Here is a 16,120-nt window from a genome sequence, read left to right on the forward strand (position 1 = left end):
AAATGCAAAGTGGTGAAATTTTAATATTAGCTCAAGGAAAATATAATTAAGGAAACACAGCTCCATAAAATTAGAGACCAAGATGCATTTTATTACTCCTTTGAGTATGTCCTGCCTATATACCTCTGTCTCTCCAGCCAAAGGAAGAATTGAACAGATTATGATACTTCACTTAACTCTAGACAACTAAGTTGTCACAATTAAGTTTAAAATACAGCATGTAGAAATAGAACCAAAATTACCTGTTGGGCTAACAACAGGTAACAAAATTACCTGTTGGGCTAACAACAATGACTAACAAAAAAACTATTTAAAGAAACCCACCAACACCTTGCCTTTGCAGGACTTTCTGGCAATGTAACGCTTTATATCTAATAGTCATTTCATCACTAATTCTGTTAGTCTATTTCTTTTATTTTACTAAATTTGTTCTTTCCGGGAAAAATTAGGAATTTTTCTATTAACATTTTAGAAGATTCTCAAGTTCTATGTATTACTTTTGCAAGCTACTTTTGTATTTTCCTATAAGGGCTCACATGGTAATACTATGGTTTGGTTTCAGAAGTTTTGCATCTTTGTACATTATGCTGGCTTTGTATAATTATTTACATCTTTTATTGTGCTTTGATCATATAATTATTTACATCTTTTGTTGTGTTTTGACCATACTTTATTTAAAAAACAGCAGAAAACAGAAAAATGAAAATTAATAGTGGCAGTTAATATTAAGCTCTTAGTAATGAAGAACAGATAGTGTGTCAATTTAATAAAATTAACACAAGATGGAAATCAATGTGCATGCTGAAAGATGTGAAACTTTTAACACAGTTGGACACATCGGACTTAAGCTGGTTGACTGTAATGTTGAGCTGTGATGGAAAAGGAATAAGTTAAAGAATATCAATGATGATTTAAGAATATGTCATCTAAGATTAGGTATTTTATAATTTTGTTAAATCTCTGGGAATGAAATAAACATTGATCAACTCAGACCCTTCTGCAGGACGGTATTATCTGTGAAAGTAGGGATGGTCTGTACTCCTCATCCAGCTCCAACAGCACCATCTCTGGAACCCTGCTCTACCCCTCAGATAATACCACAGCTTTCTGCTGGCCCCTTTAGCATTCTATATACCCACAATAATTATCTGTTTGCATCTGAGGCACTACATTTTGAGCCCCTCAAAGACAGATACTATCTCACTGATCTTCCTGTTGGGTGACCAGTAGATGTTTGATACATATTTCATGCAACAGAAAACACATGCCCCAAAGGCATGATTTTTTTTCTAACCTTGCCACTTTCTCCATAGGAAAGGGAAAGCTCTTCTTCCATATGGACTCAGTCCTGTGCAGTCCCCTAAGGAAAAAGTATGTGGTAAAATCAGGATCCCGTATGTCTAATGCAACTAGGCAGGTTAAAATGATTTTACTTCCAATTAACAGAGAAAATAAGCTAAGCCCAAATATGGTGAAGGGAAGATAAGGGAATTAAAGTTTGGGCCTGAGAGTTAATAGCTATAAAACCCAAAAGGTGTTTTAACTGTTCTGGAACTATCATATGGTCTCCTATGGGACTCCTCCTGCAAAGGTCTGGAAAAGTCATCCCAGGATAAAGGAAGATTCTTAAATCTGTAAGGAAATAAGTAGAAAATTTTCATTTTATAGTTGACCTACCATAGGTAAGAAAAAATAAATTTTAGACCTTGGTCAAATTTTCCCTGGGATTGGAAAGTTCCAAATCACTGTGAAGAGCAGACTTAGCAGTTCTCAGCTCCACTGAAGAGTATATGATTTGCTAAGCTGGGGGGAAAAAATAAGGAGGAATGAATGAAAAAATGAAAGGATGAAGAATGAATATGGCTTTGTTTATCCTAGACCTTAGCAACAAACCTGCAACAACAGCCACCAAGTATGCACCAATAGTACTCAGTGTTCTCGCCTTAATTAACCATCTCCACAATGACTACTTTCTACCACATAAAAGTAACAGCAGAAGCAACTCTATCAAAAGATATGTAGCATGGGCTCTCGCTTCGATCAAAGGACCCCCTTTAATATTTCTCGCAGGGCAGATCTGCACTGTGGTTCAATCATTACATAGTTAACTATCTCATCACTAAAAATAAATATAAATAAATATTCTCTCTCCTCCCAAAAGCAATTGAATGAAATTATATTTAATAATGTTGATATTTCTGACTTATTAGTTTGGGTTCTATTTACTCAAATATAATCCACATTTCAAGGGCTAACATCAGAACATTTTATCTGATGTTATCTACAAGCAGTTAGAACCTTATAATAGACAGATAAAAACAATAATCAAAATAAGGTGAAGTCTTAACAGTGTTCCTTATCAATGTTTTATATGCCCTTGAGGATACTGGTAAAATTTTGTTCTCCTCAGCTATAAAAAGGTCTCTCAGAATACAAGGAATAATCACATATTCAGAATAATTATAGCTCAAACTATGGCAATTGATACAAATCATTATTTTTTTTAATTATTTATTTATTTATTTAGAGAGTGTGAGCAGAGGGAAGGGAAGAGGGAGAGGGACAGAATCTCAAAACCAGACTGCACACTGAGTGTGGAGCCTGAGGCGGGGCTCGATCTCACCAACCAAAGATCATGACCTGAGCCAGAATCAAGAGTCGGTTAATTAACCAACTGAGCCACCCAGGCACCCCCAAAATCATTATTTCTAATGTTTGGAAAAGATACTTGTTTTTAAAAGAAACAGACTTTTCTCACTTATAAACTTACAAAACTTGATCTAGTTGCCAATATGGAAAAATAATTTCATGTGACACTTATTCCTACGCGATCTGTCTTCTCTATTAATTTGCAAGCTGTTTAAGAGAGGCAACCATGACTCATTCACTGTTATAACCACCGCAGGATACGGCTCAGAGAAGAACACAAGACTATATATATCGGTTGAAAGCATTCTTTGAATACAGCTTTTTGTGTATTGGAGAGTGCCTGCACCGAGGTTCTTTTCTTTTTGTTTCATCCTAACTGGAACATTTTCCACATTTACCTCAGGTTTACTAGAACAAGAAATAAAAAGAGGAGAGAGGGAAAAGAGAAAGAAGAGGAGAGGAAAAAAATTAGAGGAAGGGAAGTCAAAGGCAAGAAAAAAAAGGGAAATAAATAAGAGGAGGAAAAGGGACCAAAGAGGAAATGTCACTGCCCCTCGTTGTAATGGAGGCCACTTTTGTTCCTAGGAGAAGGGAAATCCTGCTCATACACTGAGATCCTAGAACAGCAATCCTGGGTTGTTCCCCATCCCATCCCTCTACCATTGTAGGTAACCAATTTTACTGGTTTCTGGTTTATTCTTCCTGTTTCTTTTTGCAAAAATAAGCAGATACGTGTCTGTGTTTTTATTTCCCCATTCCTCCTTATACGAAAAATAGCATATTTTATATACTCTGGCAATTTGCTTTTTTTTTTTTCACTTAACAATATCTCCTGGAAATCACTCCTTATCAGTTAACAGAGATTTTTTTTTTTAATCAGCTAAATAGCCTGGTTTTTTTAAGGAGGAAAATAAATAGCTTTTTTTGGTGTCTTTGATCAATTTCAAGTACAGTAACTCTTTAAAAATTAGAATGGTGGAACATAGGCCATTCTATTTCACTAATCAAGTTAAGACATAATTGCATGAATGGCATATTGAAATTACCATATTTCAAAAAATAACATTTATAAAATTCAATTAAGACTAAACATAAGATTAGCATAATTTCATTTTTATTGGTCAGAATGTTGTTGAAGATTTAAAAATTATTCAAGAATAATTACTATTGTACAGTACCATGAAAAAAATTGTTGAATTCTCTAGCATTATGGAAAGTAGTTGGATTTTTTTTTTCTAACATTATTTCAATGTGATCAAACATAATAGAGAAAACTAGCTTCTCCAATTTGCACCACTTGAGGAATAGTTTATGGAATATATGTAAGGATTATAATTAGCTTCTCTTGTGATCTACATGGATTTCACCAGACTATTATTACTATTATTTTGAGAGAGAGAGCGTGTGTGAGCAGCGGGAAGGTAGGAGGGGCAAAGGGAGAGGGAGAGAATCTTAAGCAGACTGTGTGTGCTGAGCACGGAGCCCAATGTGGGGCTCGATCTCACAAACTTGAGATCATACCTGAGCCAAAATCAAGACTCAGATGTTTAACTGACTGAGCCACCCAGGCGCCCCTCACCAGGCTATTACTATTATCAATGTTATAGTAGTATATCAATATATAGTTCTTTTTTTTTTAGGTGTTATTTTTTTTTATTATGTTATATTAATCACCTTTACATCATTAGTTTTTGATGTAGTGTTCCATGATTCATTGTTTGCGTGTAACACCCAGTGCTCCATTCAATACGTGCCCTCCTTAATACCCATCACCAGGCTAACCCATCCCCCCACCCCCCTCCCCTCTAGAACCCTGTTTGTACTTCTTAAAAATCCACAATATACATACAGAATACCACATCCATGAATTCTAAATAACAGTAGCAACAATAATAACAGTTAAAATAAAGAGTTACCCTGTACCAGGTATTAAGTTCCTTATATTATTAAACTTTATAATAGCCAAAAGAAACAGACACAATCATTGCCTCCATTTTATGGACATGTTTCCAAAACTTGACCAACCATCACCAACCAGTCAGGGTTAGGGCCAGTATTTGAACCCAGGACGATTTCAAAACTCCTCTCCTGGACCCTCCCCTGTATTGCAGGGATATTTTAAGTTTTCCTGTGCATGTTCCAGTTTTATTATGTACTGCCTGATTGGGAATGTTTCATCCAAAAATTTTGTACCTGATTGTTTTAAATTTCTGGAGCCCTGTGTTCAGTCATCTTTAATCCTGTTCCTTCTAGATCCTTGTAAGATTGTCTTCTAGGATAAAGTTAATGTGACTGAAAAACATAAATACATGAATTCTATTAGAGAAAAACAGAGAAGATAAAGAATATACCATCTTGCAACTTTAACAAGCCATTATTTATCTGAGAAGTATATAGTTCAAAAATTGTATTAGCTCTATTATTAAAAAGTCAGCAGTAGAGGTGCTCAATTATTAAAAAGTTAATATTGTAAAATATAACCTTTAGATATTACACTTGTAAGTTTTGAGACCATGCTTCAACAATTTGGACACTGTAACATACGAGAAAAAACACAGACTAAAAAAAGTTTAATTTGTAGTATGTCAACATAGAAAACGCAAGGGAAGCCATCTGGACTGTGAAAAAAGCAAAACTTTAAAACTTTTGGAAGAAAGTATAGAAAACATCTTTGCGACTCTTAGGGCAGGGAAAGATTTCTTAAATAAGACACAAAAGCATAAACCACAAAGAAAATTTACTACATTAAAACTTTTTTAAAAATATGGCATACTAAAAGATGAAATGAACAAAGGAAAACACATGCCACAGAACAGGAGAAGGTATTTTCAACACATATAACTGATGGCTTGCAAAGGATTTGCATCCAGAATAGATAAAGAATACCTAAAAATCAGTAAGGAAAAAACAATCCAATTTAGAAATGGACAAAAGACAAGGTAATTCACAGAAACAATTAATAAACATATTAAAAGATGCTCAAATTCACCATGGAAATGCAATCACAGTGAGATAGATCTCACCCATCACCTCTGCAAAATTAAAGGGGGACAATTCCTAGTGTTAGTGAGGATGCAGATCAAATAGCACACTCATACTGCTGTAAGAAACGTAAACTGGTATAATCACTTTAAAGAGCAACTTAACAATATTTAGGCCAGAGCAGTGTCTTTCACTCAATCTTTTTTTGATACATATATGTACCTGAAACAAAGTCTCACAAAATAATTCTTACCCTTATTATATGAGGTACTTAGGGATATCTTCTTTTCTATTTTTTCTATCTTACTCTATTCTATTCTCCCCCTACTCTATCCTATTTTATCCTTTCCTATTTCATTTTTAAAAGAAAATGTTGGTCTCAACCCACTAAAATAATTTCAAGATCACTAGTAAGTCATGCCTTATAGCTTGGACAATGCTGGCCTAGACGAACTCTGGAGCATATATGCAATTGTTTGCAATGGCAAAAAACTAGAAATAGCAAACAGAATTGATCAACAGGATTCATCAACAGAATTTATAAGCTGTGGTATGTGCATACCGTACAGCAATTAAAATAAATTATGCAGAATCAACTCAGATAAATCTCCAAAATAATTTTAGCCAAAAATCACTAAGTCACAGAATGATACATATGATACACTATTTGATAAATTATTTGATCTAATTTGATAAAGTTTAAAACATGCAAAAAACAATACTATTGGGTAAAGTTTAAAAGCATGCAGAAAGCAATACTATTTTAATGTGTTGTGGACACTGACATAGATAGATATAGATATAGATGTAGATATAGATATAGATATAGATGGCTGGACTTTGATGGGACTTTTTTTCCACAGCAAACTGGTTTTTTTTTTAAGATTTTATTTATTTGAGAGAGAGAGAAAAAGAGAGAGAGAGGGAGGGATCACAAGTAGGCAGAGTTGCAGGCAGAGGGAGAGGAGAAGCGGGTTCCCCATTGAGCAGGGAGCCCAATGCAGGACTTGATCCCAGGACCCGGGGATCATGACCTGAGCCGAAGGCAGACGTTCAACCAACTGAGCCACGCAGGCACCCTTTTAGGAAAGTTGGGATGAAGGCGATGCTAAAGATAAAATTTTCCATGTAATTCTTTAATGAATTGGTATGATTTCACTTTTCCATCTGACAAGACAGTTTTCAAAATGTTAAGCTTAAATTATATTAATCATCTGAGTACAGGAGAATAAGGTTACCCAATTTTTTAAAAAGATTTTATTTATTTATTTGAGAGAGAGAGAGAGAGAATGCGTGCACAAGCAGGGGTAGGGGCAGAGGTAGAGGGGGAGGCAGACTCCCCTCTGAGCAGGGAGCCCAACAAGGGGCTGGATCCCAGGCCCCTGGGATCATGACCTGAGCCAAAGGCAGACGCTCAACCAACTGAGCCACCCAGGTGCCCCAAGGTTACCCAGTGTTAAAGAAAACACAATTTGGGAATCATAATACATCCATTCTAATATTGCCTTGACCATGGACATAATAATTCAATAAGGCTTGATAATCACAACTCATAAACCATAATTTCTTTTGCCATCAGAAACATAAAATTTTACCAATACCAAAGAAAATAACAAATAAATAACATAGACATAGTATCTTAAATGTCATGGAAGAATATCCATAATAGAAAAAAGTTTACTATTATCATATTAGAATGGCAAAAATGTGTTTTCTACTTCTGGTCTAAAATTGCTTACAATAATCCAGCAATTGCACTACTAGGTATTTACCCAAAGATACAAAAATACTGATTCGAAGGGATACATCCTCCCCAGTGTTTATAGCAGCATTATCTACAATAGCCAAACTATGGAAAGAGTCCAAATGTCCATCAACTGATGAAAGAATAAAGAATGGGTGGTATATATATGCAATGGAATATGACTCAGCCATAAAAAGGATGAAATCTTGCCATTTGCAATGATGTGGATGGAGCTAGAGAGTATTATGCTAAGCAAAATAAGTCAGTCAGAGAAAAACAAATACCAATACGATTTCACGCATATGTAGATTTGAAGAAACAAAACAGATGAGCACAGCGGGGAGAAAAGGAGAGGCAAACCTAAAAACAGATTCTTTTTTTTTTTAAGATTTTATTTATTTATTTGAGAGAGAGAGACAGAGAGCGAGCATGAGAGGGGGGAGGGTTGGGAAGGTCAGAGGGAGAAGCAGACTCCCTGCCGAGCAGGGAGCCCGATGTGGGACTCGATCCCGGGACTCCAGGATCATGACCCGAGCCGAAGGCAGTCGCTTAACCAACTGAGCCACTCAGGCGCCCCTGAAAACAGATTCTTAACTATAGAGAACAGAGAGAGTTGCTGGAGGGGAGATGGGCGGTGGGATGCAGTTAAATAGGTGCTGGATATTAAGGAAGGCACTTGTGATGAGCACCGGGTGTTATATGTAAGTGATGAATCACTAAATTCTACACCTGAAAATAATATTACACTGTGATAACTACTGGAATTTAAACAAAAACTTGAAAAGGAGGCACACCTGGGTGGCTCAGTCAGTTAAGCGTCTGCCTTCAGCTCAGGTCATGATCCTAGGGTCATGGGATCGAGTCCTGCATTGGGGTCCTTGCTCAGCAGGGAGCCTACTTCTCCCTCTGCCTCTGCCCCTCCCCCTGCTTGTGCTCTCTCTCTCTCTGACAAATAGATAAAATCTTAAAAAAAATTTTTTTTCTTTTTCTTTCTTGTGATGAGAACTTTCAAGATCTACTCTCCTGGCAACATTCAAATATGCACCTACAATACTGTTGACTATAGTTAGCATGCAGCACACCACATCTCCTTGACCTATTCATTTCATACCTTGAAGTCTGTACCTCCCAAGCCCCTTCACCCATTTCATCCTTCCCCCCCAACCCGCTCACTCTTGGCAACCACCATTCTATTCTCCATATCCATGACTTTCGTTTTTTTTGTTTCTTAGATTCCACATATAAGTGAAATCATACAGTAGTTGCCTTTCTCTGATTTACTTCACTTAGCATAGTGACCTCTAGGTCCATCCATGTTGTCATAAATGGCAAGATCTCATTCTTTTTTACAGCTGAGTAATATTCCATTGTGTATATATACCACACCTTCTTTATCCATCCATCTGTGGACATTTAGGTTGTTCTATATGTTGCCTATTGTAAATAATGCTGCAATGAACATAGGGGTGAATATATCTTTTCAGATTACTGTTTTTATTTCCTTTCAGTAAATACCCAGAGATGGAATTACTGGATCATATGTGATTGCAATTTTTTGAGACAACTCTGTTTTCCATAGTGGCTGCACCAACTGACATTCCCACAAATAATGCACAAGGGTTCCCTTTTCTTCACAACCTTGCCAACACCTGTTATTTCTTGGCATACTGATAACAGCTAGTCTAACAGGTGTGACATGACATCTCATTGTGGTTTTGACTTGCATTTCCCTGATGATTAGTGATGTTGAGCATCTTTTCCCATGCCTGTTGGCCATCTGGACGTCTCCTTTGGAAAAATGTCTATTCAGATCCTCTGCCCATTTTTAATTAGATTGTTTGTTTATTTGCTATTGAGTCGTAGGAGTTCTTTATATTTTTTGAATACTAACTCCTTATTGGATATATGATTTGCAAATATTTTCTCCCATTCTGTAGGCTGCCTTTTCGTTTTGTTGATGGTTTCCTTTGCTTTTTAGTTTGATGTAGTCCCACTTGTTTATTTTTGCTTTTAGAGTCTGATACATAGTAGTCTCTTATGATCCATTGTATTTGTGGTGTCAGTTGTAACTGATTATTGGTATAAGAACAGACACCTCGATCAATGGAAGAGAATAGAGAGCCCAGAAATAAACCTATGCATATATGTTCAACTAATTTACAACACAGGATGCAAGAATATACAATGGGAATTAGGACAGCCTCTTTAATAAACAGGGTTGGGAAAACTGAATAGCTACATGTGAAAGAATGAAACTAGACTACTCATCTTAAGCATACACAAAAATCAACTCAAAATGGATTAAAGACTAGAATGTAAGACTTGAAACCATAAAACTAGAAGAAAACATACGCTGTAAGCCTTCTGACATTGGTCTTGGCAATGCTTTTTGGATGTAACTGCTCTTTCATTTCTGATTTTATTTGAACTCTCTATTTTTTTTCCTTGGTGAGTCTAGCTAAAGGTTGGTCAATTTTGTTTATCTTTTCGAAGAACTAGCTTTTAGTTTCATTGATCTTTTCTATTATCTTTTTTTTTAATATTTTTTTTTAAAGATTTTATTTTTTATTTATTTATTCATGAGAGAGAGAGAGAGAGAGAGGCAGAGGGAGAAGCAGGCTCCCAAGGAGCAGGGAGCCTGATGCGGGACTCGATCCCAGGACTCTGGGATCATGACCTGAGCCGAAGGCAGACGCTTAACCATCTGAGCCACCCAGGCGCCCCTCTATTACCTTTTTAGTCTGTTTCATTTCCACTCTGATCTTTGTCATTTCCTTCCTTCTACTACCTTTGGTTTTGTTTGCTCTTTTTCTAGCTTCTTTTAAGGATAAAGTTAAATTATTTGAGAATTTTCTTATTTCTTTAGGTAGGCCTGAATCCCTATAAACTTCCCTCTTACAACTACTTTTGCTGAATCATATAGATTCTGTAAGTTATAGTTCCATTTTCATTTGTCTCAAGGTATTTTTTTATTTCTTCTTTGATTTTTTCGATTGACCCATTGGTCAATAGCATGTTGTTTAATCTCTGTATGATTTTCTAACCCTTTCTCTCTCTTTTCTCCTTCTGGGACCCTTACAATGCTACTGTTGTTCCACTTTATGTTGTCCCATAGGTTCCTTAAGCTAGCTTCATTTTTTTAAAATTCTCTTTTTCCTTTTTATTGCTCTGAGTGAGTTCCACTGCCCTGTCTTCTTCATCACCCACCAATCATTTCTTCTGCTTCATCTAGTCTGCTGTTGAACACCCTCAAGAATATTTTTCAGTTCAGTTATTGTATTCTTCAGTTCCATGGCTTCAGTTGGTACTTTCTTATATATTCTCTTTGTTGAAGTTCTCACTGTATTCATTCATTCTTCTTCCAAGTTTGGTGAACATCTTTTGACTATTACTTTGAGACCACAAGCATAGACCCTGTTGACCTCTAGACAGGCAATCTGGCAGTGTCCCCTGGGTGACAGTTGCAAAAATTGGGGCTTCAGACCAGTGTATAAGCTCCTTTCTGAGAGGTCCTTGCGATTTGTAGAGAGGCTGAGGGAAGGCAGAAAGATGGCATCCCCCAGGCTATATTCCTTGAGAGCACCTTTGTAGCCTCTAGATGTGTGGCAGACCTGAAGTCTGCCCCTTGGGCTGAAGTGCCAGGACAAGTAAATAGGCTTTTTTCACAAATAGACTGGCGGTGTGTTTTAGTCTGCTGTCTGCACAGTGCCCTGAGGGTAACAGCCTACCATGAACTGTTTCTCCATTCATTATAGTCCTATGGAACCCAGGAACACAAGCATGCCTACCCATGGTATCACAGTAGAAGAAGAGTGCAAAAATGGCACCCACCAGCACCTCTGTCCCCAGGGAGAGTCCCAACAGTCCCCTGCCTGTTGTATCCAGCAGATGCTTTAAGGTTAGAAAACAAATCTTCTTCACATATAGTCTAGGCACTTTTCAAACTGCTGCTTTTGTGCTGGTTCCCAGGGCAAGTGAGTCTGCACACAAGCCCTTTAAGAGAAATATCTCAGTTCTCTACAGCCTTTTGGGTCTCCTGGATGTGATTGGTTTTCAAAGCTAGATGTTTGGGGAGCTCATCTCTTCATTGCACGTCCCAGGGGTTGGGGTGCCTGATGTGGAGTATAAACCCCTCATTCATCAAGGAAGTTCCAGATTTGTGAGATTCTTCCCAACTGTGGGTTGCCGCTCTGGCAGTTGGGTTTTTGGTGAAACCATCCATATGTGGCCCTTTCACTGTTCTGTTGTGAAGTAGCTATTCAGCTAGTTCTCAGGTCTTTTTCAGAGGGAATTTTTCCATATGTAGCTGTAGATTTGGTAGGTCTGTGGGAGGAGGTCAGCTCAGGATCTTCCTACACCACCATTTGACCACCCCCCCTCAACATTTCCTATTGTATCTGTTTTCTTAAACTTGCACAGTTCAGCAATTTATTTCCCCTGTTTGGAACAGATAACTCCTTAATCTTACAGATTGTATTTTGAGAGTTTCCCCTCCACTCTTAATAGCTACACAGTTGGAGACTGGTGGATAAGAAGCAGTCTTTTGATAACTGAACATGATAAACATATCAATTCTTAATCCTCTCAAAGAACAAGTCAAATAATTCAGTTTCCTACACAACGTATATAATAAGCAGCCTCTACATATTATTGTTGGTAATCAATGTTAATCAGTGTGTTTGCTAGTAGGATAATGTGTCATATTACTTGGTAATACCTCTGACCCAAATAAAGAGTTAAGCTGATTATAGGACATACATTCATTTGCCTAATTTATTCAACAAATGTTGATTTGGTGCCTGCAGTAGGTACTAAGCTGAAAGCAAATTTACATAAAAGAGAAAACAAAATAATGTGGAGCAAAAAGATATCCATCTCCCAGGGGCTTGTGTCAACATTACCCCAACACAACAGCACTTGTGGGCCTTAAGATCTAATAAGTTAGACACCCTATATCTATGAGAACAAAGCATTTTCCATGGAAACTGATATTTTGCAATTAACCAGGAACTTCTAAATGCTAATAACCATTCTTCAAAAGTAATCCCTGAAGTGGAAAAAAATAGTAATTTCTGCAAAGAAAACCCAGTGTTATATATATATTATATTATTGTATATAAATATAGTATATGTAAATATTATTTTATTATATTATTATACATTATATTACTATATTACATTATTATATAAAAATACATTATTATATATAAATATATATAATTAATTCAACTTAATAATATGAGGTCAACTCTAAAACTATGCTTGAAAAATATAATATATAAAAAAGTTTTCTTGCAATATAGAACTCATTGCTTTTAACAAATTCTCTGATCTGGGCAATACAGTTGATGATGCTTTTATAAACAAAGAAATAGGACATTAAAGAAAACTAATGTCTTTTAGGATGCCAGCACAGTTTGCAGCACCAGTGTGTTAATGAACTCCAGACCAAGTAACCGTCAATGGGGTAATGATGATTCCCAACTATATGCTAGCTGAACCATTAAGTGGTATGTCATCTGTAAGTTATGAATGATAAAAATATAAGAAAACATGATCCCAATTATCACTTGTGAAAAAGGATGATAGCCATAATTTACCTCTACTTGAATGAGAGGTCATAAGCCTACTACAAATAACAGTAGAATACCTACACAGCTGCTAACTAATGTGGCACAATTATAAACAGGATGGACAAAACTGAAAAACTAAAAGCACAACTAAAACAAAGGTACAACCTCAAAGGAAATGATATTGCCAGGTTTATGATAAGCATCAAACTGACTTAGAACACAGAAACATCATTGCTATTTTAATTATGTTCGTAAAAAGGTTTCCAAATTTCATCAAGAGAGATGAGGCAGATCTTCAGTCCCAAGCAAACTTGTATTAGTTTGAAGAGATTACTGAGCTCATCAAAGTTAGCCTTTTCAAACACACACAGCAAAAGTACCTTTTTCAAATATGAAAAATTATCAACATAAACTATACGAATGTTTTTATGTTGTTAAGCTAGCTAAAATGAGTTAGTACTTGAGAAATTTGTAAATCCATTTGAAATTTAGGTCCTTATAGATCTAGTACAATTAAAAAAAAAAATCCTAACATGCCTATGAAATAAAATCCTAATTGTGAAAGATCTTTGTCCCACAACATAAACATTCCTTCAGCATGGTAGGCTTTCTTAGCCTTGGCTCATTTCCATTTGGGATTCATTTTGTTCAGTATCATAAACATTCAGTGTAATATAGAACATATTATAATGTGACCACTATTTATGATTTACTTACTTTCTGTCATCCACTGGTACTTGTTAGCTCAAAATGTCTTCCAAGGAGAGATATACATAATAGATATTAGCTCAGGTTAGATTAGCAAGCCTGATGACACATAACACACACACTTCAGTGTCAGATATATGTTGAAAAAAACTATTATGCCTTAAATTTCCTAAAGACTCTTATATTGTTAAGATGGGATCACCATGTGAACTAGACACATATTCCTTCAGGATAATGAAAGTGAGAAGGATATCTGCCTTCCACCGAAGGATACTATAAATATCCCTTTCAGAGATGCAAACTATCTGCTCCTTTGAAGTAAATATCCCCATGTAGTCCTCTATTTTCAGCTTCAAACAGGAGTCTTTGATGTCATTCTTCTACCCTGATAATTCCACTCCTGGTCTCAAATCTCTCTTGTCTGGTCAATTTTGATTTATACGAATTCAACTCCAGTAAACCTCAAAAGTAGTGGCATCTTAGGGGCATTTTAATTTCACTTTAACCAAGTGATAAAACCAAAATTAAATATGACAAACTCCTAAAGGCTTAGGCAAACCCCATAGGTACCTTATATTTATAGTACCAGATTAATAGTTTTGATATTTAAACATAGTGTTTGTAATCTACTTAAGTAAAGGGCCCAAAAGACACACTTTACTTTCTAAAACTCTTCCTCTCTATCAGCCTCTTTCTCTAAGTCTTGTCTGGTTTATTCAGAAATCTCTAACAGCAATAATTTAATACCTTATCACATGACATCATACCAGGTGAACTTTCAACATAGTTTCAAATAAAGAAAAGCAATTGACCACTCTTAGAAAACAACTTCAAGGGGCACCTGGGTGGCTCAGTTGGTTAAGCGCTGCCTTCAGCTCAGGTCATGATCCCAGGGTTCTGGGATTGAGCCTGCTTCTCCCTCTCCCTCTGTGTGCCGCTCCCCCTGCTTGTACTCTCTCTCTCTGTCAAATAAATAAAATCTTAAAAAAAAAAATTCACTAATCACAGTCAGAGAGACATTAAGAAGCAATTGCAGAGTACAGTAATACATGCAGAAAATATACACTTTTTCTCAACCCATCTGTAGTATTCATTTGGTTAGTCTCTTCCACTTAAGAGCCCAGTCTCTTCATTTGATGTATGAGGTTAAACTGTAAAATTCTGAATAATTTGAACCCAATTTGGAAAAAAAAATGTTTTACCTATATACTACAAAATAAGGTTTTATTTGTCACAATGGTCATGCTGTGGGCCCCCATCAAATTTATAGTGGAGAATGGCAAGGAACATTTTCTCCCAGAAAGATAATTTGAAAACCAAGTTCTCTGTCTTGAACATCACCTTCAGTTTATCCTTCAGACGCACCATAACCATAACCATTGCAACCCACACCTGTACTCTCAGGCCTCTTTCTCTGCTCTTCTTTTTCATTTTTCATAGCTCTTATAATTTTCTAAACGATAAACAAATATGTTTACTGTCAATCATTCTTTTCTAGAATGTAAGCTCCAGAGGGAAGGGATCTCTGTCTATCTTGTTCACTGACATATCCTAAATACCCGAACAGAACCTGATGGAAAGTAATCACTCAATATTTATTGAATGAATGAGTGACTCCACATTGAGAATTCAGAACAAAATATTTCTGGAGTCAGATTTCAGTTTCATTTATACAGTTAACAAATATCTACTGTGCTCTGAATATGCGGGAGACAGAGCATACACATACAAATACGTATTATCAGACAGTGATAAGTGCTAAAAAGCTAAAGACAACAGGGTAAGAGGTTGGAAAGAGAAAGCAGTGGCTATTTTAAATGACATGAGTCACCTCTCTGAAGTGATGGCAATTGTTTTGAGCCTTGGATTAAGGTAGGTGCCATACATATATGGGTGGAGGGGGGAAATGAACTTTGAGCATAGAGGAAATAGCAAATGTCTAGCCCCTAGGGTGTAGGAACACTTGGTAAGCCCAGCAAGCCCAATGAGGCCAGCATGGTGGAAGCGGGGTGTGCAAGAATGTATCATTCCAATTGCCTTTACCTGCTACTTAATAACATATATATATACGGCCTAATGCCCCGGGAAATAGAGGTTACCTTTCAGCTAGAGTACTCAGATTTTCTGATAGTAAGTGCTTCTTCTATTCCAGCCCACAAATGTCTGTATCAGCACATCATAGAAGATTACAAAGCACAGTAATGACATTGTTAAAAACTGCTCCAAGTAGCCTCAGGAGTCACCAAACTGACTTGAACTAAGTACCACTGCGCAGGAAGATGTAAAGCCAAGTTTGAACTTGGTACTAGAAGGGTGCAAAGCCAGGAGGCTCAATAAACATTAAACAGTGACGGCCATTCTAAGTCTGGGGGAAAGAGCGTCGTCCCAAAGCAGTTTGTGAACTCTACCACGTTTATTCAGCTCTAAAGCTAAGTCGCCAAGAGCGGTAGGAGGCAACTCCATG

At 36.6% G+C, this 16,120-nt stretch overlaps 1 protein-coding gene across 5 annotated transcripts in view; it reads right to left on the reverse strand.

Annotated features, from left to right (window-relative positions):
* RCBTB2 (RCC1 and BTB domain containing protein 2) overlaps window positions 1–16,120 on the reverse strand; it is a 55,362-nt gene that overhangs the window by 26,833 nt on the left and 12,409 nt on the right. For 2 of the 5 annotated variants that reach the window (XM_044913554.1, XM_021689431.1), the window contains exons 1-2: window positions 1,678–1,712; window positions 1,295–1,360 (exon numbers count right to left, since the gene is read on the reverse strand). In XM_044913554.1, coding sequence (XP_044769489.1) covers window positions 1,295–1,336 — 42 coding nt within the window. In that variant the 5' untranslated portion in view covers window positions 1,337–1,360; window positions 1,678–1,712. Of the gene's footprint in view, window positions 1–1,294; window positions 1,361–1,677; window positions 1,713–4,842; window positions 4,942–13,665; window positions 13,703–16,120 lie in introns of those variants that run through there. The other 3 variants (XM_021689433.1, XM_021689430.1, XM_021689432.1) reach the window with 3 other exon arrangements.

This window comes from Neomonachus schauinslandi, chromosome 3 (assembly GCF_002201575.2).
Source record: "Neomonachus schauinslandi chromosome 3, ASM220157v2, whole genome shotgun sequence".
Lineage (NCBI taxonomy): Eukaryota > Metazoa > Chordata > Mammalia > Carnivora > Phocidae > Neomonachus > Neomonachus schauinslandi.